The 21,066-nt window shown below is 37.4% G+C and overlaps 1 protein-coding gene across 4 annotated transcripts in view; it reads right to left on the bottom strand.

Annotated features, from left to right (window-relative positions):
• Window positions 1–205: 205 nt before the first annotated feature.
• Window positions 206–21,066, bottom strand: part of IVNS1ABP (influenza virus NS1A binding protein) — a 22,703-nt gene continuing 1,842 nt past the window's right edge. For 2 of the 4 annotated variants that reach the window (XM_006732909.3, XM_031027726.2), the window contains exons 2-15: window positions 15,758–15,987; window positions 14,860–14,988; window positions 14,478–14,647; window positions 14,268–14,343; window positions 12,531–12,704; window positions 12,091–12,216; window positions 10,639–10,746; window positions 6,378–6,510; window positions 5,924–6,148; window positions 5,340–5,461; window positions 5,118–5,244; window positions 4,899–5,030; window positions 4,579–4,752; window positions 206–3,056 (exon numbers count right to left, since the gene is read on the bottom strand). In XM_006732909.3, coding sequence (XP_006732972.1) covers window positions 2,803–3,056; window positions 4,579–4,752; window positions 4,899–5,030; window positions 5,118–5,244; window positions 5,340–5,461; window positions 5,924–6,148; window positions 6,378–6,510; window positions 10,639–10,746; window positions 12,091–12,216; window positions 12,531–12,704; window positions 14,268–14,343; window positions 14,478–14,647; window positions 14,860–14,970 — 1,932 coding nt within the window. In that variant the 5' untranslated portion in view covers window positions 14,971–14,988; window positions 15,758–15,987 and the 3' untranslated portion in view covers window positions 206–2,802. The remainder of the gene's footprint in view (window positions 3,057–4,578; window positions 4,753–4,898; window positions 5,031–5,117; window positions 5,245–5,339; window positions 5,462–5,923; window positions 6,149–6,377; window positions 6,511–10,638; window positions 10,747–12,090; window positions 12,217–12,530; window positions 12,705–14,267; window positions 14,344–14,477; window positions 14,648–14,859; window positions 14,989–15,757; window positions 15,988–21,066) is intronic. The other 2 variants (XM_081824714.1, XM_031027728.2) reach the window with 2 other exon arrangements.

Below are 21,066 nucleotides of genomic sequence, written 5' to 3'. Positions count from 1 at the left end.
AAAGAAACTGGTGCTTCGAAGAATTCCTTGTTAACCTACAGATGATTCCACTATTCCTTGATTTTTAAAAAATGAATAAATGTGGCATGTAACACTGTTAAGTTTAAGGTGTATAGCTTACTTACTTTGATGCATTTATATATTGCAACATGACTGCGATGGATTTATAGCATAACATTATTATCTATATTCATCATACCGCACATTAGATCTCAGGTTTATTTATTACTCATTACAAGTCTGTACCCTTAAACACCACCACTCTTATCCAACACCCTGGTTAACCACCATTATATTACATACATTGGTGTTTCCTTGTTTTTCTTTTTTTTTTTTCACCCAGTTAATTCATCCAGTCATTCAATGAAAGACTCTTCAAATCCTTTTTTGGAACCAAGTAGGATACAAATAAAGGACTAACAGAGACAAAACTTTCTGTGATCTCATATTCTTCCAAAGGCAACTTTGAAGTTGCAGAAATATCCTCCAGGGACTCTTTCTTTTACCTACTTCAGTTTTAAGAATTCAAAGATCTGGAGAAATCATAGGGTGCACACCTAGAGTATTAAGGATCCTAGGACTGTATCAAACGCCCAGATCCAGTTTTTTCCCCTAAAATATAAGGAATTCTAAAACATGTTGAATGGGAAAGCATATATGACATACTAGAAGCCAAAAATCAAAACCCTACATTGAATGTCACAATGAAAGAAAATTCATGTGTGAGTATAACCAATTATTATTAATTCAAGCAGGTATTTTATAGTTTTGCTACTGTTTTAGGCATCTGTATGTTTTATGCATTATTACAATTGATCACAAGGGTGGTTATTACCAACGTTATTTCTAAACTACCCCCAAACCCACACTGGTGGTAAAAACATTTTTAATTATCTTGAAGCTATGCCACATTTTCTCCTTCCCTCAAGAAAAACGTGTACCTTTTAGATGGAAATAAATATAAACAACTGGTCAATGAGCACTGTTTTTTTTCCCCCTTTATGGGAGCTTCTTCTTATATTCAAAACATACTTAAAAAACATACTTTTAACCACCAAAACTACCTGTTTGGCATCAATAATACAGAAAAACTCTGACCCAGAGTATTCACACCTATTATTTGCTTAATGCTACTTGGGAATTAGCAGGTTACTTAGAAATTGAGAAGTAATTTCAAATATTTTATTGCTGAATCCCCAACTAAAATTTTATTTCCTTGGGCTAAATAAGACATATACAGATCCATTTAAAAAAAATAGTCATCCTATTAGGCAAATTCAAATCTGCCAACCTAGTTTTAGTCCAGAACCAAATCAACAAATATAGTCAGCAACTACATAGCCACCAGGTGAGCTTTCTTGATGGTTTTTTGTGGAATGAGAGAAAGAAGGTGTCTAGGTACCAGTGGAACAATTTTCTTCCTAATCCAAGTTAGCCACTGGTAGTCATCTTGTCCTAGTTGGCTCATTAGATTCCTGTGTGTTTGTCTTCTCTGAGAAAAAAATCGGTAATTACCATCAGTTCTTATTTCAGACGTGCCAGGTGACTATTTTCCCACAAATACTCATTATTACTGGGGGAAAAAAAAATTGTCCCCAAAGCTTTTAGTCATGAATGAGTACACAAACAACACTTGGATATTAATTCCATGGTGCAAGGATTTCCTGCAAGTACCTTTAATATGTTTGCACTGGCAGCAAGCGTTAGGATGTGCTAATTTGGCACCATAAGTTATATGTGTAGCACAACACATTCGATAAAGTCACCCCAACCAGTATTTATCCATATGAAGAGAAAAACTGAACAAAAACATAGTTCTGATAAAGGCTGCATTCATACACCCAATACAGTTTAATTTTTTTTCACAATCGAGGGCGCTATTTAGGACTGTTTTGTTAATGATAAATAAAGACAAGAATTATTTAGAAAATAAAGTACTTCACTGTTCTTTACTGTTATATATTAAGTGTCTTGCTATATAAAATATACCCTCAGGAAGTCAAAATATTTGAAATCAGTGTTTCAAATAAAAATCGTAGCTATGTTACTGTTCAGCAACTCCATTCAAATAAACAATGGTACTGCATTCTCAAAAAAAAAAAAAAAAGTAGCTGAGGCAAAAGCTTAGAAGTTTGCATTCTGGGCGTATAAAACACCTCACTCCGCATCCTTTAAGACTGCCACCCTGCTTCAGTAATTTGAATCTGCCATATCTTCAACAGGTAAAGCACTGTGCTGAGAATATAAAAAGTTATAAAAAGGCAATCATAAAAGATTAAATCTTGGTAGGCATGTCAGCTTTCTTTTAATAAAAACAAAAATAGTCATTGTTATCTAGTTAAATAAGTAAGTCTCTTTTGTATAGAGTGTTCCAGTTATTGAAAAAGGGCCCTTAAAAAACCCAACTGCCTAGATCTTAAACCCTACCCCCTCTTGCCCCATAATACATGTTTGAGGGAAGAGTCATTCAATGTGCAAATTGGCAAAAACAAATGTGGAGGAGAGGGGACTTCTTGAAATGACATGCCCGATCAAGTCTTGGTTTATTCTTTTACAATATCAACTTCCAAAAAGTAAAATAACCAAAGTAGTCCTAAAAATACACAAAACAGACCTTCATCTTTGCATTCCTTTCCCAATAAACACAAAAAGTATGTACAGCATGTTTAATATGCAATATGCAAAAGCTTTGTGTTGCTGTTAGCAACATCTATACCCACCCACCCTCCTTATTCACAGGTGTACCTCTACTAAACACAATTACATCACTAAGCCTGTTAGTTTGAGAGGGTCTTAAATTTGTTAAAACTGGAAAATCTTTGTATAGGGGCTCCACTCATTTGACTCAAGGTTATAGACTTCCACCGTATTCAGAAATTCATTGCCATCAAATCCTCCCACCGCATAAATGGTGTTCCCTACAGTTGCGATCCCAGCATTGCTCCTTGGTGAAGTCATGTTTCGCATCATCTTCCATTCATTTCTAGTTGGGTCATACATCTCCACACAACTGATGGCATGAGAACCATCGAAGCCCCCACCTACAAACAATTTTCCTAAAAGAGAAAGGAAAGGAGGTAAAGCTAGAGAGAGTAAGAGAAAAACTACTTAATCTGTTTTTTGCTAAAGTCAGTGGTTCTTAGTAGAAATGCCTGCTCATTCTATCAGAAAATACTCCTTAAATGCCTCACTAAGGTGGCAAGCGCTCTCTAGGAGCTACGGATACAAAGAGAATAAAACTGATAAAAACCCATTCATACCTGGAACTCAGGCAATTTGAAAGGAGAGGGGTAGCATCTAACTGAAGTGTAATTCCCACAATTCTTTGTGGTAGCTACTATTACTGCCATTTCACAGATGAAATGAGGCACAAAGAAGGTGGACAATTCACCTAAAAATGCAGCTAACTAGTGGCAAGCCAGAGTAGTTCTGTGCACTGGAAATTTTGTATTAGTTCTTCAAAAGAAGTTAAAGAAAAGCAGATTTCAGATAACTGAACATTTTCTTGAGCTTTCCAACTATATAAAATTATTTTGGTACAAAAACTTCTTGGAAACAGACCAGGAGTCATCACTTGCTTTCAAATATATATGCAGAACAGTTAGTAAGTTATTTTCAAACAGATAAAAGGTTAGCATTAAAAAAAAAAATTCATGGGGCGCCTGGGTGGCTCAGTTGTTAGGTGTCTGCCTTCAGCTCGGGTCGTGGTCCCAGGGTCCTGGGATCGAGCCCTACATCGGGCTCCTTGCTCTGCGGGAAGCCTGCTTCTCCCTCTCCCACTCCCCCTGCTTGTGTTCCCTCTCTCGCTGTGTCTCTCTCTGTCAAATAAATAAATAAAATCTTAAAAAAAAAAAAAAAATTCATTATTTCCTTATCTGTCACAACCTGTCTGCATCTATATATTTAGAGAAGAACGGACAAGGCTTGGGGGTGGGGCTGCAGGCTACAGGCCAGTAGGCTACTTGCTGGCATGTCTACACATCTGTGCTTTCAGCAGTTGAGCCACAGCTTAACTGAGATTCTGCTTTATTCCCAAGACAATGTTAACTAAACTCATTATTATAATTACATAATTAAACATGTAAATCAGTAAAATGGATGTGAAAAGAAAGCTGTGTCTATATAAAACCAAGTTTAATGCTTTGGAAAGACTTTTTAAAATAGTCTTAAGTATTGCTTCCAATTAGGTATGGAGTAGATAATTAGAAAAGACTAGATCTAGATGATCTGCACTTATTTTTGCTTTTTGCAAATCAAATTCTTTGAATTCTTGCTCTAAAGGAACAAACTCCCAAGATGATACATTTTGCATATGGTTTATGGAAGGAAAAGACTTAGATTAGAACTTCATTTAGTGAACTCATCAAAAGACCAGTGTGTTGATATATTAAGTACTGAGTCTCTATTAGAAAAGACTTCTAAAAGACAAACCATCAATCCCTACTGCATCAGAAAAGATGGCTGCTTCTGAATTCTAATTATACAAGTATATAGTCTAAGTATCATTGACATTCTCTTGGAATTTTAGAAGAAACTCATTACTCCCTATTCCTCACTTTTCCAAATCCCAACACTCACCATCAAGAACAGCTACGCCAGCTCCTCGTCTAGCCACATTCATGGGAGCGATTAAAGTCCAGGTGTTATTTTCAGGATTGTAACGTTCTACCGTGTTCAGGCAATTCCAAGACTCTGCGCCTCCAATTATGTACAAATAACCACCAAGCTCACAGACTGCAGCCTGGTGTCTACCTATAAAATCAAGTCGAACCAAATTATTTTATCTCCCAAAACTCTTAAGTCGTATACTACATATACTGTTGATTCAGAAGTTAAAATACACACACACACACACACACAAACCCCCAAAACAAAAAACATGACACAAAAAAACTTACGAATGTTAAGAGGAGCACAGCTTGTCCACGACTTTGTTACAGGATCAAATACATCACAGTTTTTCAGTCCTTTTTGACCATATGGATCAGAGCCACCAACGATGTATAATTTCCCATTCAGAGCGCATACTCCTATGTGAGTATAAAATAAGGTTATATCTTGATAATTTAATTATCATACTTAACTACTGATTTATCCCAGAAGAAAAGTAATTTTACCTGCATTACAACGGTTAGTTCTCAATTCTGGAACAGGAGTCCAGTCATCTATGCTTGGATCATACATCTCTCCACAACTCAGGTCATCTGAGTGGCCATTCGATCCCCCTACCACATAGAGTTGGCCCTATATCAAAAGTGAGAGATTAGAATTTCTGCCATTCTGAAGTATGAGAAACAGTTAAATATGGATTGCTTCTTCCTGCAACATAATGCGCTTACCATGAGTACAGCCATTTGAAATCGAGCCCTTGGTGTTCTCATGGGAGCAAGAAAGGACCAGTGATCTGTATGTGGATCATAGCATTCAACTGTTCGAAGACACTCCTCTCTGTTATAGCCACCTGGTAAAAGGAACATCAAGATTTACGTTTATTAAACTGGACCAGGCTTTCTGGTCCAGAATGATTTAAGTAATCTGCACAAGGAGAAAAGGAATTTTTATCCATAAACTTAGTAAGGCCCCACTAGTTGATGTTTTAACTAACTGCTTACAATAGCCAAACAACATTAGCAGTATGAGTAAATTGCTTAGTCTTGGCTTGAAAATAAGGACAGAATAATTCAGCTACGTTATAGTTTAAGAATTAGAAACAGGCATTTACTTAAAGGTTAGGCAACACAATAGTATTTACTTTTTATTTCTTAGTCTTTTTAGAATGTGGTAAAGTAGAATGCCAAGGAAGAAGGCACATTAAACCCTGTCTTCCAAAGTTCACGTGTCACTAGCAAGCACAAACGTCCATTTGAGAGGCTTAGCCAGTTGAAAGTTTCCAGTAAGAGAACACTCATTGTTCTGTTCTCACCTGCTGCTATGAGCTTGCCGTTCATCTCTGCTGTCCCCAGACCAGATCGTGCATACTGCATGGGCGACATGGGCTTTTCTATTAGCTCATCTGGTTGCACCTCAAAGCTTAAACTTTTAATTAGTTTTGGAGTACTCGTTGGTGAGCTCTGTGGGCTGTTTCGCCCGTGAAGGAAAATTACACAGAATACACCATCCAGCACAGCCAGGCACAAGTAAGTGTTATCTGTAAGCACAAAAGTTCTATGTTTAAGATGCAATTATTACTACTTTTGGTTGCTGCGTGATCCTGAACTGGACTCCAGATTCCAGAGTGGAATGATCTGCTACTCTTTTCCAAATTTAGTTGCTTCTCAGTTTTTTCTCCACAAACCGTCACTTTCAAAGTTATTAAATGGTTCCACTCAACACTCCTTTAAAAATAAAAGACAATCTGACAAATGTAATACACTTACTTGAAGTCTTTTCCGAAGCAACGATTTTCCACTCATGCTTAGGGCTTTGTACTGTAGCATTTGGAGAAGAGAGACATCCAGTGGAACTGCTACTTATCATCGGCTTATGGCCATTCTCACGTGGTGGCTTTTTCTGCAAAATCAAAAGGCAGCTACAGAAACCTAGCCAAAGACCATACCTGGTGTACCTTTGTTCCTGAGCTATTCCACAACACTGAAAAAACAGTATCTTTCACCTATGTATGACGTTTATATCATAACTAAATTTAAAACAAACCAACTTTCCAATTGACACAAATTACTGGCATGCTTCCATCTCCACTTGTAAAGAAACAACTATACCTACACAAGTAGCCTGGTCAGGAAAAGCTCCATTTAAACAATTAAAAAACATGTTGTAGATCAAATATCAGATACCTCGGGGGGGAGGGGGGGAAGGACCCCCCCCAAATCTACATAAGCTCACATACTCTTTATACTAAGTGTAGAATCATCTTCCAAAAGAGCTTATTAATTTAAAAGGGTGAATTATCTGAAATAATACATTTAACCCACTGTCTCCAAGAAATGGTCAAATGTAATTAAATCATATGTACTCTGATACCCTTCATACAATGCCAGCAAAGAGTGAGCAGACATTTATCCAATCCAGTCCCTCTGAGAAGTATTTTTCAGGACAAAAGTGGCAGTTAACAAGAAACACTGAAAGGTATATTTCTTCAGGACCACCTTATAGGTGTTGTAGAGTGCTTTTCTAGACAAATCAAACTACATCAAAACACAAAAAATAGTAACCAGAAATGGAACAGTAATACTAAAAGAACCAAACATTCACAGAAGTAGAATACACAGGACCACTAAAAGAGGGAGAAATGGGCAAAGCTATAAATTTTCAAATGATTGTTAAGAGAATTACATTGTGTTCTTGTGTATGAGTTCCCTTTGATGGTTTTCTTCCAATTACTTTAGCCCTTGACACTTCTAAAGGCTATGATCACATGGAATTAGAGGAGTCAAAGACACCCTAAGAGGAACTACCAAATGAACAGGTACCATGCTGAGTCCCTAACCAAGTCTGCTTATCCACTTATTTCAGTCCCCAGGGCCAGAGACACATGGGTAGGTAAGATTTATAGTAGAAATCTGTCTCTTGTGGCAACAAAAAGCCACGTAACAACTCTTAGAGGAGAAGATTTTGGTAGCTACTTGAAGCTGTGAAAAGTCTGGTCTGTGCCATTCAACAAGCGTGGTTACAGCATATGAGACTATTTTAAGAGGCAGAGAATGCACCATGTTAATGGTTACCATTAAATTCTACTTAGACATTTGTTACATACCTAGGTATTACTAGGCACTTTATTCACAACATCTCTTTTAATCCAGTAAGGGCAGTACTGCCCTTTTATCCATTTTTTAGGTAACAATACTCAGAGAAGATATTCATTGCCTAATGCAATACAACTAAAAGAAAGATTAGAAGTTCTGAGTATAAAGCCACTCTTTTTGTACTATGACAGACTTGTGTCCTCTGCTACTAGAAATTACAAGTTACATAAAACGCCATCCCAACCTGTGGGAAGAAGGGATCCAAAGTATCACAAGTTGATGATGCTTACATTAAGAGCTTTTATCACAGTAAGAAAACTGTTCTAACATATGGACTATAATTGAGGAAAAAAAAAAAATCAACGTGAAAGAGAAAAGCATGGTAACAACGAAGACTATTTGGGTTTTTTTTTTTAACAAGTCGTACAGAAGTGCTGGTTAACTCCTTTATACTCCTTCTGGAACATATCAAACACAATCCTTTCCTCTCCTTTATCTTCAAACTTTCCTGTATCAACTCCTCCCACCCAGCCACCCACTGGCTCCACTTTCTTTGCCTCTGGCTTGCCAGGGGGTAATCTCTGGTGGCTGTTTCTTTTTCAACCACTATTACTTCTCACGCTAAGGGACTCTTGACCTTAATACTCTTTGGAACTTACACCCACTAAAGGTTACCAAGGGGCCTCCCAAAACTAATGCAGAAGACATGGTATCTATGACCTTCTTTTACATGACCTCCCGAAGAATGATTTGACACAGTTAACAATTTATTGTCCTCCTTCAAACTTTCTCTACTGATGTTAGCTAGCTTTTTAACATATTTTGATTCTAATTTCTTCCTTCCTTTCTAATGGCTTCTTCTCAAACTCTTTTCCTATTCCTCAAGCCTAATGTGTCCCCTCATCCTGTTTTACTTCATGATTTTTATCCAGGGAACCACCTTCTAATGAGTCACATGTCAGAACCCCATTTTCTCAAATTCTTCCTTTTTCCTTAACTTTCTTACTCTAAATGATTACTAAGAACTCACTCAACCTTTGAAACTATAAATGTCTAGAGTCCACTCTTCCTCCTTCAGGCCCTTGGATCAAGTCATCATTTTTTTTAACGACTACTTATAAAAGTCTGTAAATTGGTCCCACAAACTTCAATCTACCTTCTATACTTGGGTCATAAAAATTGAAGGGTTTAATGCAATCACTTACTAGAATAAGAAAAACAAAAGGAAACAAACCACAGATCAGTTGGAGTCCCATGACCTAGAGGCTGCCCATATGATAGTTAACCACTTGTCTTCAATATGACTAATGTGTGGATTTTTGCTGTACAGAAATACAGTAATTTAACCAATCCCCCTATTGTTGGACTATTGCCCAGTTTTACACTATTACTAAAGTTGTGAAATCTCTCTCTTCATATCACTCTCCTCCCTGGTCTAAAAATCTTTGAAAGTTCCCCAATACCTGCAGGATCAAATGTAAGCCCCCATCAGGTGGCATTTCCCTATTTTCTCAATCTTGTGACCAGCCATTCTAAGCCTATCATCCTTGCACAGGTATTGTTTGTTGACACACTTCCCTCTGCTATGCAAACTCATCTCAATCCTAGGACTGCTCACATGTTGCCTCCATTTCCCTAGTTTCTCTCCTGTTCCACCATGCCCTCCCCTTTATGCCTTTTGCAGATACCTCTTGTAAGACTACCACTGCAATCTACGGCTGTAAGGTCCTGCACGCAGAAACTGTCCCTCACACACCTAACATCACGGCCTGCCACTTATTGGGCCCTCAAACTTCGCTTCTTTAAAGAGTAACTTTTAAAAAAAATGTTAACATTGGGGCGCCTGGGTGGCTCAGTCGTTAAGCGTCTGCCTTCGGCTCGGGTCATGGTCCCAGGGTCCTGGGATCGAGCCCCGCATCGGGCTCCCTGCTCGGCGGGAAGCCTGCTTCTCCCTCTCCCACTCCCCCCGCTTGTGTTCCCTCTCTAGCTGTGTCTCTCTCTGTCAAATAAATAAAATCTTTAAAAAAAATAAAAATAAAAAAAATGTTAACATCTTTAGAGTTATGAGGAAAAATATTCTAAATGTTCAAAATGCACAACTATGAACAAAGTTCTCAACTCAAACCCTGACACTTTTTGTGAAAGTAAAGATCTTTGGCCACTATTGCCACAGAATACCTGAGAACTTCACCAATCAGGTTTATCATTTACTTTCTATTAAAGAAAACCATCCCTTAAAACTGGGTTAACTCAGCCTACTCTATAGTTTATCCCTCACAAATACAACGTTGAGCTGAAGGCCAAACAAAAAGAATGCATACTATATGACCACTTATGTTCACTTCAAACACAGGCAAACTAGTCTATTGTTTCAGAAGTTAGAATAATGGTTTCCCCTGGGGGATTCTGTAGGGAGGTGACTGGGAAGGGGCAAAGAAAGGCTTCCAGGATGGTAGAAATCTCTTCTTGACTCAAGTAGTTAGTTTAAATTAGTGGGTTCACTATTTGACACTTAATGATTTGTATACTTTTCTCTCAATTATTTGTCCCTAGACTAAAAAAGTTTATACCTGAGATTAAAAAAAATAATAATAAAAAAAAATAGGGTCTAACAACACTCTTCCTGTTGCAAAGTATTTTTTTGTAATCTAACCCCAAAAAATCAATTTCTACTTTGCTTCATCTTACTGGCCTTTCTACCTGTAAATCCTATTTCATTGAGAAAAAAAATCTAAATGTGTTGAATTCATTTCTTTTTATGTGGCAAAAACAGTAATCGTTAAGAAAGATAGGCTTGTTTTGTCCCAAAAATGTTTCTGTTCAGTTATACCAATGAAATTCTTCCACTTTCCTTTATTAAAGGAAAATTTCAGTATGCTATAAAATGCTCTAATCCCATTTTAACCTGCGGTTACCTCAGATGTGCAATGTGTACCTGCACAAACTGAATGTGGTCATCATCACTGCCAAACACCTCAGCCTGTCCATCTAGTAGGTTCCCATCAAGCAGCTTGTGATCAGCTGAGTAGTACAAGGTTTGAACCTGCAAAACAGCAACAGAACACCCATGTGGCTACCGTCTCCATGGCTACTCCACTAGTATGCAGATCACACAAACGCCTCAAGGTAACCTCCAGTGTGCTTCTTGAACTTCTTGACATCTTGCTCTGGCAGGATCCCGAAGTAAAGAAAATACAGGTCATGGTTGTAAAAATTTAAAAAACAAAAATCAAATACAGAATCTTCTAATACTGGCCGGAAGAGTCCTTGGCTTGATTGGCTTGAAAGAAATCTTCATTTTCTCATAGCTTCTATTATATGGCATTAAGAAAAAAAGCACTAGTACAATATATAGAGGCTCTTAAAGAATATACATATTTACAATAAAATGTGGAGTATGGCTTACACCTTTGAAGTGGTCTGATTTGCATTAACATATTTCTGTCCTGTAGGCAATGCCAAGAAAAACAGATAAAAAGCAAATGCAAAACGCAAACAAGCTGTAGAGATACCTCCCTTAGCAGATGCAAACACATGGTTAATGCACCTGATTTTCAAGTGGGAAATGATATAAAACGTAGGGAGCACCTGTTGGCCTTCCTAGAACATGATAACAGTATGTTTCAAGGCCTAACAGATCTGGTAAGCCTTTAGTGAGTGTGAAAGGCTCAAGTGGAATGACAGATGCAGGGTCACTCTACTGCTCCATCTGCATATGTTTTAATTCCCACCATTTCTCCATCAAATTTTTCTTGTGTGTTTTTAAAAAGTAGCCCAAGGTAAGTGAGTGACTATATGTATGAACAACACCATTGAAAAACACAAAGCTTTAAAGAGAATCCTGTAAAGGAGTAAACACCATTAAATCATCATCGCTCTCTGCCCACAGCGGATTTTTCTTAGGAGAACTGGGGCAGGACTGCTGCTTCTTTACGTGTCAATACACTTGAGGTTTCTTCTTGTTTCTTCAGTCTTGGGTATCCTAGTTTTGTTAATAAACCTATGGGGAGATAAATCAATGGGGAGGAACAACCATTAGAAGCTTTTACCTACTTTCAAATTTAAAGCAAAAACCTGTGAAGAAAAACTTAGAATCTACAGAAAATTTCAGTACCACCTCCCATTTCTAAAGCAAATTACATGCTACTTTAAAAGAAGTTAACAGCACATAATAAGCGAAGAAATAAAAAAAGAAAAGCAGAAGACCAAACTGAACGGTTCATTCAGCTCACCTGGACACCCCCCCAGTTTCTCAGCTTAGGGGTACCTATAGCAAAATTTAAATTCTTTAGGGTCATGGTTATAAAATAAAAGTGAGAGGGAATCCTTCATGTTATAGCAAAATAAATTTTAAGAATTGTTGAATCCCATTTACTTTAAAACTAACCTCTTCCATCAGCTCTTCCAGACTGTCTCCATTCTCCCAGATGCTACGCTGCACCCAGTTGATTACCTTTGTATACAATTTGCCATTGCTGGGCAAGCAAACATTATCTTCAAGCATTACCTCCAACTAGAGTTAGGAAAAAACAGTGACACATAGATCAGTGTTGAGTCTCTAATCCTCAGCTAAATGCTCAATTTCATAATAAAACGGTCACAGATGCCCAATCACATTCCATATATTTACTCTAATTTATAAGAAAATCAGCAGCCAAAAAATACACAAACGGGTAGGCAGAAAACTGTTACACTGCTAAAAATAATAGTATCATTTCGATGTACTGTCTTTTTCCCAACCATTACTTACATGCTTGAAACAGGGGACAAAGATTCCGTGCCTGGAACTAAGTAGTATATATCTCTTGATAGATTTTTACTCCTTACCTTTAGCCGTGGAAGTTTAAGAAACTCTTCCTCTTCTGAAATTTGTAACAAATGCTCCTGAATATAAGCATCAACCTTATTCAACAAACGGGAGTCTCCCATACAACTTGCAAAATTTCGGTAAGAGATGCAGCTGGTAACATCCATTCTAGATAGTAAATAATCACCACAAACCTTGGAAAAGAAATACACAAGCACCAACACTTACATATGTTTTATTTAACAAATATTTAATACTCAATGCGTACGCATTATGTGAAGATATAAAGATGAATCAAAAATCACTGCCTTAATCAAACAACAATGGGAAGAACATACATATACAAACAAACATCGAAGAATGCCATTCAAATGTCTAAGTTGTTTAAGGAAAGATGCAACAAACTGAAATGCTGTGATAATGCATATGAAATGTTCAAATAAGTATTTCCAACTAGAATAATTAGGTAAGACTTCATTGTGAAGGCAGTATCTGAACTGGGATCTACATGGGAGATGATGATGAATGCAGAATAGAGGAAGCAGGGAAGAAAGATGTTGCGAACGATTTAGTTTGGCTGGAGCAAAAGACAAGACAGGTAGGAAATAATTTTGGAAAAAGAGCAACATTAGGGAAAACCTGCACTGCAAACTTGAGGAATATATGCTACAAATCATAGAAGGATGCAGAGATGTGACATTATAGGAGGGGCCAGGAAATGTCCTCTTAAGGCTAAATAGTATTTTAGGCTTTTGGACCATACTGTCTTTGTCGCAACTACTCCACTCCATCACGACAGGTGGAAAGCAGCCAGAGACCTTATGTAAATGAAAGCTGTGTTCCAATAAAACTTTATAACAGGCAGCTGGCTTACAGTTTACTGACCCCAAATTAGAGAATTAAATGTTTTTTGTTTTAAAGATTTTATTTATTTATTAGAGAGTGAGCATGCGAGCACACAAGTGGAGAGTGGCGGAGGGAGAGGGAGAAGCAGGCTCCCCACTGGGCAAGGAGCCTGATGCGGGGCTCGATCCCAGGACCCTGGGATCATGACCTGAGCCGAAGGCAGACGCTTAACCAACTGAGCCACCCAGGCACCCCAAAAATTAAATGCCTTTTATTCTATGAATTATTAAGCAGCTCTCACTGGCATTAAGGTCTAGGAGGCCTTTTTTTTTTTTTTTAAGATTTTATTTATTTATTTGACAGAGAGATAGAGAGCACAGATAAGTCAGAGCGGCAGGCAGAGGGAGAGGGAGAAGCAGGCTCTCCGCTGAGCAGTGAGCCCGATGCGGGGCTCGATCCCAGGGCCCTGGGATCACGACCTGAGCTGAAGGCAGACGCCCAACTGACTGAGCCACTCAGGCGCCCCTCTAGAAGACCTTTTAAAGAGGAACTCCAGAATGAAGAACAAATGAACTGAGAGAATATAAGTTATATGATTAACTCTTGAGAAAAACAGGAGTATTTTATTTTACATCCTGCTATCAGTGACTGATACAGCTACCCGACCGAGAAGACTACTGGAAGAGCATGGGTTTAGCTCAAATTATCTGAGTGAAATATGACTTTTCTCTATAACTATAGCTAAATGGTTAATAAATGGTTAAAATAACATTCAGTTCTCTAGGGGATGGGGCCATTTTCAAGTTCTTGAAACTAAAAAATGGCTTATGACAAATTATGCATTCTAATCATGTAAAAACAGACTTGCTAGTAATAGTCCTCCTTATATATGTTAACTTCTGGTACTCTACCTGCTTTACTCGGTCCATCTTCAGCTTTTTTGCCGCAGAATAAACATCTTTTACCAATTCTTTATCGGCTTTCAACCTTTTAAAAAAAAAAGTTCTTTATCACTTAGGATACTAAGGCCTTAAAACACAAATACTTAACTGAAATAAATTTAGACAGACTTGGAATTTCCTGATGACATCCCCTAATTATACAATTTATAAAGTACTTACTGAGCAGTGTAGGCATAATTCAGTAAGACTTCAACAGCTTCTGGATTGAGATCATCAAATTTAACATGAGAAATTCCATGAGGATCACTATCACTATTAAAGATTTCAAATAAATAGGGACTGCAGCAAGCCAGGACTGCTCTGTGTGCTAACATCTCATGGCCACAGACCTGAAATTATGAGGAATTAAAATTAGAAGTACTGTGGACTATGTATAGCTAATTACCACACCGGATTCTTTAATATTTATAAGTAAATCATTGTTTTTTAAAGTTATTTCATGAAATGCCTACCATGAAAAAGAAAATAAGCAAATCTAAGAACTTACTGCTTTTAGTAATGAAATATCAATTCTGTAGGTTTCCAATTAAGTTTTAAATACCTGAAGTCGAACATCACAAAACTGGCCACTTTTCCTCAGGGCATTTAATTTGGCAACAGAAGACTCAATAAAATTTTCGTCTTCAAACATTAAATATCCATTGGGAATCATTTTTCCTTATAAATTTGGCTAAAGGGCAGAAAGAAAGCGGTGTTATTTTACTTGTGAATGAGGATTTTTATAATTATACCTTAAAGAGTAATATGGTATCTTTATTTTCAAATTCCATCCTATCAACACAAAAATGTTATTACACAAAAAACATTGCTGAAACACTGGCACTGAATGTCCAAGTCTTTGTACCCCTGTACTTTGGTCCTAAGTCTTTGAGGATTCATACAGCGGTGAGTATCTCAACGCTTTTGGTCTAGGTTTCCATGCACATTCATTGCGAAGGGTAAGAAATGTCAACCCAGCCCTGCACAAACCCAAACAAGGAGCAATCTAAGAACCCTGGAAGGATGTAAAGTGGTCATCACTTATAGGCTTCCATCTTCTGGGCTGCTGTCATTGCTTTACTCCCAAAGCAAAGATATACAAGACAAATGTAAATTCTGTTCCCTTTGCAAGGTTCAGATATTAGAAATCACTTATCTCCTAAGAATACATGCTAGAAACTTAATGTTCTTTAAAAAAAAAGCTCCATTTCACCTTTACTTGTGAACAACTGACTAATGGCTATACAAAATCTATCATTAAAAAGCAGCAATAGGAGATTTCAGTTTGAGCTGATTAAATTCAAAATAGTTTATAGAAAGAAAAAATAGAAAAATGTTTTTTCTACAAATGATTACTGACTTTCCCTTTAAGAAAATTATGAAAGGCTGTTAGTAGACCGGACAGTCTTCAGAAGAACAATGTGTCTTAATGTTGCACTGAGCCCTGAATATTCACTTACCTACTGAACTGGTGAGAAATGGATATCTGGGACGTCTTAGATAATCCAAGGACAAAGGAGTGTTAAAACTCAGCACTTCCTCAAGGTATGAAGACAGGTGGTTGTGAAGTGAAGGCAGAGGTGTCTTAAGCTCTAATGGTGATTCCAAAACTATCAGGCTTGAAATGATGTAATCAAGTCCTTAAAAGCTATAGACACGAATTTCTTCTGTGATAATCATGCATCATAATCTGTAATAATGACAAATTTTAGATACTCAGAATGATCAAAGACTGTCATTGATCTAAGTGCATTAGATCAAAGTCCTTATCTTGAAGACATCTTATTGTCAATGACAGAAGTACAGAAAATAACACAAATGCAATTATACATAAACATTTTTCATTTGACCTACAACTATTCAGGTGATTAAAACAAACAAACAAACAAACACTTTCCCTGGAAGACAGGAGCTAATAACGTGTATCATTTGAGTGAGATATACAAGCACAAGATTAGAGAACAAATACAAATATTGGTTAACTCTAATATTCTTTACTATTAGGTTACAACTAACATACAAACATAGGATCTGTCCATTTTCACCAGCCAGCAAGCAACCTTTGGGCATTATTCCCAGACATGTATACAATGTTATAGTCAAACCGGACACACTGTTCCCCAAAATGTGGTCTGCTCTTCCTAGCCTCTATACCTTTGTTCAAGTTCTTCTCTCTTCTTGGAATACCCTTAATGCAACCTCTGCCAGATGAAATCTTACCTCCATAGAGCCCCTGCCAAATCTCCCCAGTTGAGAGAAGTTTCTCCCTATCTTCCACATACTGCACACTCTCTGAAAGCCATGTGTAATCTTCCAGCTGGTCTGTTGAGTTGGGCTTCTGTGGACCTCCTTATCTTCCTTGATTCAAGGCCCTGTAAGGCAGAGCCTCTGTCTTGTTCATCTTTGTATCCATCCCATCTCCCCACTACCAAAACAACTAGCCTAGAAACTTAAATACAAAGATGAGTACTAAGAAGTGAACTAAATAAACAAAAAGGGAAAATACTGATGCCTGTTCTTTGTATGGTCCTTTTGCTTATATACAGTAATAAACTACCAACGGAATAATTCTAGTTCAGACCACATCTTCAAAGTAATCATATTCAGTCCTCCTACCTCCATTTCCCCCCTTCATTTTCACGTGTCATCAACTCCAAGTGTCAAATTCAGATGGTACTTATTTTTTAATCACCTGAACTGCTATGACACCACTGTCATTATAATTCAGGAAACGAGAACTAAATAAATTATTTGAAAGATGTACACACTTTAAAAAATGGACATCTTAAAATTACCTGGATTTTCCTGATACATCAATCAAACCCAGAATTCTAACAATTATGTTCAGGTGAATGAATAATGACTTAACCCAGAACCCACTGAAGGCTGGTCCAGCTCCAACTGAATAAACTGTTAAGTTCAACACATGCACAATCTGTAATGGAGCTGGATCCCACATGCCCTAACTGGTTTCTCTATAATTTAAATTCTATTCTATTTCAAGGACATCCTGAGTAATTGTGACTCAGGTTGGGGCTGTGGTCAATGCTTACCCTGCAACAAAACTGTATCATACTATTATGTAATACTGATTTCCTCTGCTCTAGAGTTGCATCTAGACCAGTTAGTTCAGCCTTTAAGAAATAAGTTCTGGGGCGCCTGGGTGGCTCAGTCGTCTGGCATCTGCCTTCGGCTCAGGTCCTGATCCCAGGGTCCTGGGATACAGCCCCACATCCGGCTCCCTGCTCAGCGGGGGGCCTGCTTCTCCCTCTCCCACTCCCCCTGCTTGTGTTCCCTCTCTCACTGTGTCTCTGTCAAATAAATAAATAAATCTTTAAAAAAAATTAAGTTCTAACAAATGATTTCCAAATACCACACAATTCTATGTACACAGAGAGAACACACCATCCTAAGAAAACCTTCAGGCATTTTCAGCCAAGACCCAGCTCAAATTAAGAAAATCTTTGTATATATGATACATACTTGGGTGGCCAATCCACAGACATAGTTGGTAACTCCTCACTTCAGTTTCATAAGCTGCTCTTAAAAGGGTGAAGAGGGGAGGGAGAATCCCTCCATGCAAATTAGATTGATATAATTAAAATGTGCTTTTTGAAAAACCATACCAGTTTTAATTATTATTCATTGTTTCTCTGTAAACTAGTCTTGAGCTAACCAAAAGTAAAAATGACATCTATTTATATTTGATAAATTGGAAGTTCTACTTAAATTTTTTTTTTGGGGGGGGAGATGGTTAAAATCACTTCAGTCCTTTGGAAGAAAAACTGAAAAATTTCTGGAGCAACTCTAGGTATACAAATTTGTACAATATTATTAGTTTTGCAATAAAATGAGTTCTTCTATATTTAGAACTTGAAGATTTTTCTAGTACCTCAAGGTCTTAATATGAATCTCATCTCTTCAATGATCAGTACAACCCTACTTGATTTTAAGAGCTAGCCCAAGTCCACTTGACATTTAAGTTAATGCAACAAACTTACTTTACTCAATTACTGTCCTCATATTCTGTAGGTCCCTACTCTCAACTCCCCCCCCCCAAGTTGGAGGAGGTTATATCAACTCCTGCCTGCATAACCATGTCTTTGAAAGTTCACAGTCACTTTCACTCAAGTAAGCATTGGGCAAATTGAGTTTCAAATGATTCTAAAAATTTGTAGATCTTAGTTTGGTCTGTGAAGCTCAAACTCAGTAACTGGTGGAACAAAAATGTGGGCAGAATTTTTTTTCCTTGAAAAGCCAAACCAAAAGTCCCAACAACCTAGAGTTATACAAAAGTGTAAAACTTAAAATTTTCTTTGGTATTTAAAGAACACGAAAACATTAATCCAAAGGGATATATGCACCCCTATGTTTACTGCAGCATTATTTACAAGAGTCAAACTATGGAAGCAGCGCCAAGTATCCATCCATAGATAAATGGATAAAGAAGATGTGGCATGTACACACACACACACACACACACACACACAACAGGATATTACTCAGCCATAAAAAAGAATGAAATCCTGCCATTTGCAACAACATGGATGGATCTAGAGAGTATAATGCTAAGCAGAATATACCAGAGAAAGACAAATACCACATGATTTCACTCATATGTGAAATTTAAGAAACAAATGAACAAAAGAAAAAAGAGACAAACCAAAAAACAGACTCTTAACTATAGAGAACAAAGAGATGGTTACTAGAGGGGAAGTGGGTAGAGGAATGAGTGAACTAGGTGGAGGGGATTAAAAGTACACTTGTCTTAATGAGCACTGAGTAATATATGGAACTGTCAAATCACGATATTGTACACCTGAAACTAATACAATGCTGTATGTTAACTACACAGGAATTAAAATCTAAAAAAAATTTTCTTTGCTATTTAAAATATACATTTGACTAATTCACTTTAAAAATTAAAACTGGGGGGCGCCTGGGTGGCTCAGTTGGTTAAGCGACTGCCTTCGGCTCAGGTCATGATCCTGGAGTCCCGGGATCGAGTCCTGCATCGGGCTCCCTGCTTAGCAGGGAGCCTGCTTCTACCTCTGACCCTCCCCCCTCTCATGTGCTCTCTCTCTCTCATTTTCTCTGTCTCAAATAAATAAATAAAATCTTTAAAAAAAAAAAATTGAAACTGGGGTCAAATACAATATATTCTGGTAAATACACTTCAGTTCCTTAGTATCACCAGTGCAAGAAAATGGAGACAGAAGACTCATAAATGAGTAATTAAACTGCTTTAGTAACACCCAGAAGTTCACACGTTATGTTACCACAGGCCCCAAAAAGATTAGCTTAACTGAAATACAATTCAACAGGTCTTATCCAAGAGTTGTAAAAAAAAAAAGGTAGGCACAATATGGCCTCCCCTCCAAATTCTTCTCGGGCCTTCAGTAAGTGCAAGATAAAACGTTATCATCAAACTTTCAAAGCATCCTTAAAACCTCAAGGCAAATTACAAATATTATTTAAGTTTCAAGGCAATCTTTTGAGGGCAGCCAACTCACAAAATAGGAATGAACTCTATTTTTAAAGGACAAGTTTTATAATTATACAAAGGAAATCAATCTCTGTAAAACCAGAAGTTATACATTCCCAACGTCACCTTTCAAACTACCATCTCAAAACTCACCAAACTCATTCACTTCCTCCATCCTCATTGTTCTGAAATTCTTATGTTCCCATTTATGGCACCAAACATATGGCAGGCACAATTTGGAATGGGATGCTCCTAATACCAATGGAGTTAACTCCAATCCCCCAGCCCTGAAAACTTCACAGACCAACCAGAAAGACAGATAAATCAAGCAGTGAAAATAGTTCAAACAAAAGAGGAAAGGGGTATGACAGCATACATATTCCAGAAACTGCAGCTATTTCTGTTTCAATGCATTATAGTCTGCAGGATGCATATGGTAAATAGTGGGAGAGGAAGTAAGAAAGATCAATGTTAAGGTTTAAACAATGCTGGAGAGCAGAAAAGGATTATTAGCAAGAACATTCTAGCAGAACTGTGGGGAATGGTCTGGAGGAATAAATAAAATATGGAAGCAGAAACATTAAGATATTATATACCCTTGCTTATCCTATACTTTAGCTTGGATATGTGTGGCATCATTATCAAAATCAGTATCAAAATTAGAATTCCAAAAAGCTTAACAGTTATTTTGAGTTTGCTGCATGCTCAAAGTTAGTAAAGAAGGAAAAGAGGAATTTGCTTTGGGACATTATAATGCGGAGGTACCTGCTGGGTATTCAGGTTGATACCAGAAGTGCTGGAATACTGATCTGACAAAAAAAAAAAAAAGAATACTGATCTGATAGGTAGGAAAATACTGATAGGTTTAGAAATCACAAGGGGTAATTCAAGTTTACAAGTGAAGATAAGCATGTATTTTCTGTGCTTCTAACAAAAGCCCAGAGATCACCCCCTTGCTCATAATTCCTCCATTTACACTCTCTAAAGATAGGAGGATCTCCGACCTTTTAGAATTCCTTCATTGAGATCTTTGACTATAAAATCATATTGTTGAAAAGTCAATGAAATGATTTTCAGGAGTACTTTATCTTAGTATCAGCGATTAAGACATTTCCCTAATGAGAAAACATTTTACATTAAAAAACATTTGCAAAACTACATTCAATTGCCATCTAAAATATACCTCAACTACGAAAAAGCCCCCACTCCAAAGTAAGTAGCCCAAAAGATACCAATTTAAAACTAAAACCAAAACCTGGGATCCTCTGGGGTTTTTTGGCGGGG

This window comes from Leptonychotes weddellii, chromosome 6 (assembly GCF_054177405.1).
Source record: "Leptonychotes weddellii isolate Sample4059 chromosome 6, ASM5417740v2, whole genome shotgun sequence".
NCBI lineage: Eukaryota > Metazoa > Chordata > Mammalia > Carnivora > Phocidae > Leptonychotes > Leptonychotes weddellii.
The sequence above is the reverse complement of the archived record's forward strand: the minus strand, read 5'-3'. Positions and strand labels throughout refer to the sequence as shown.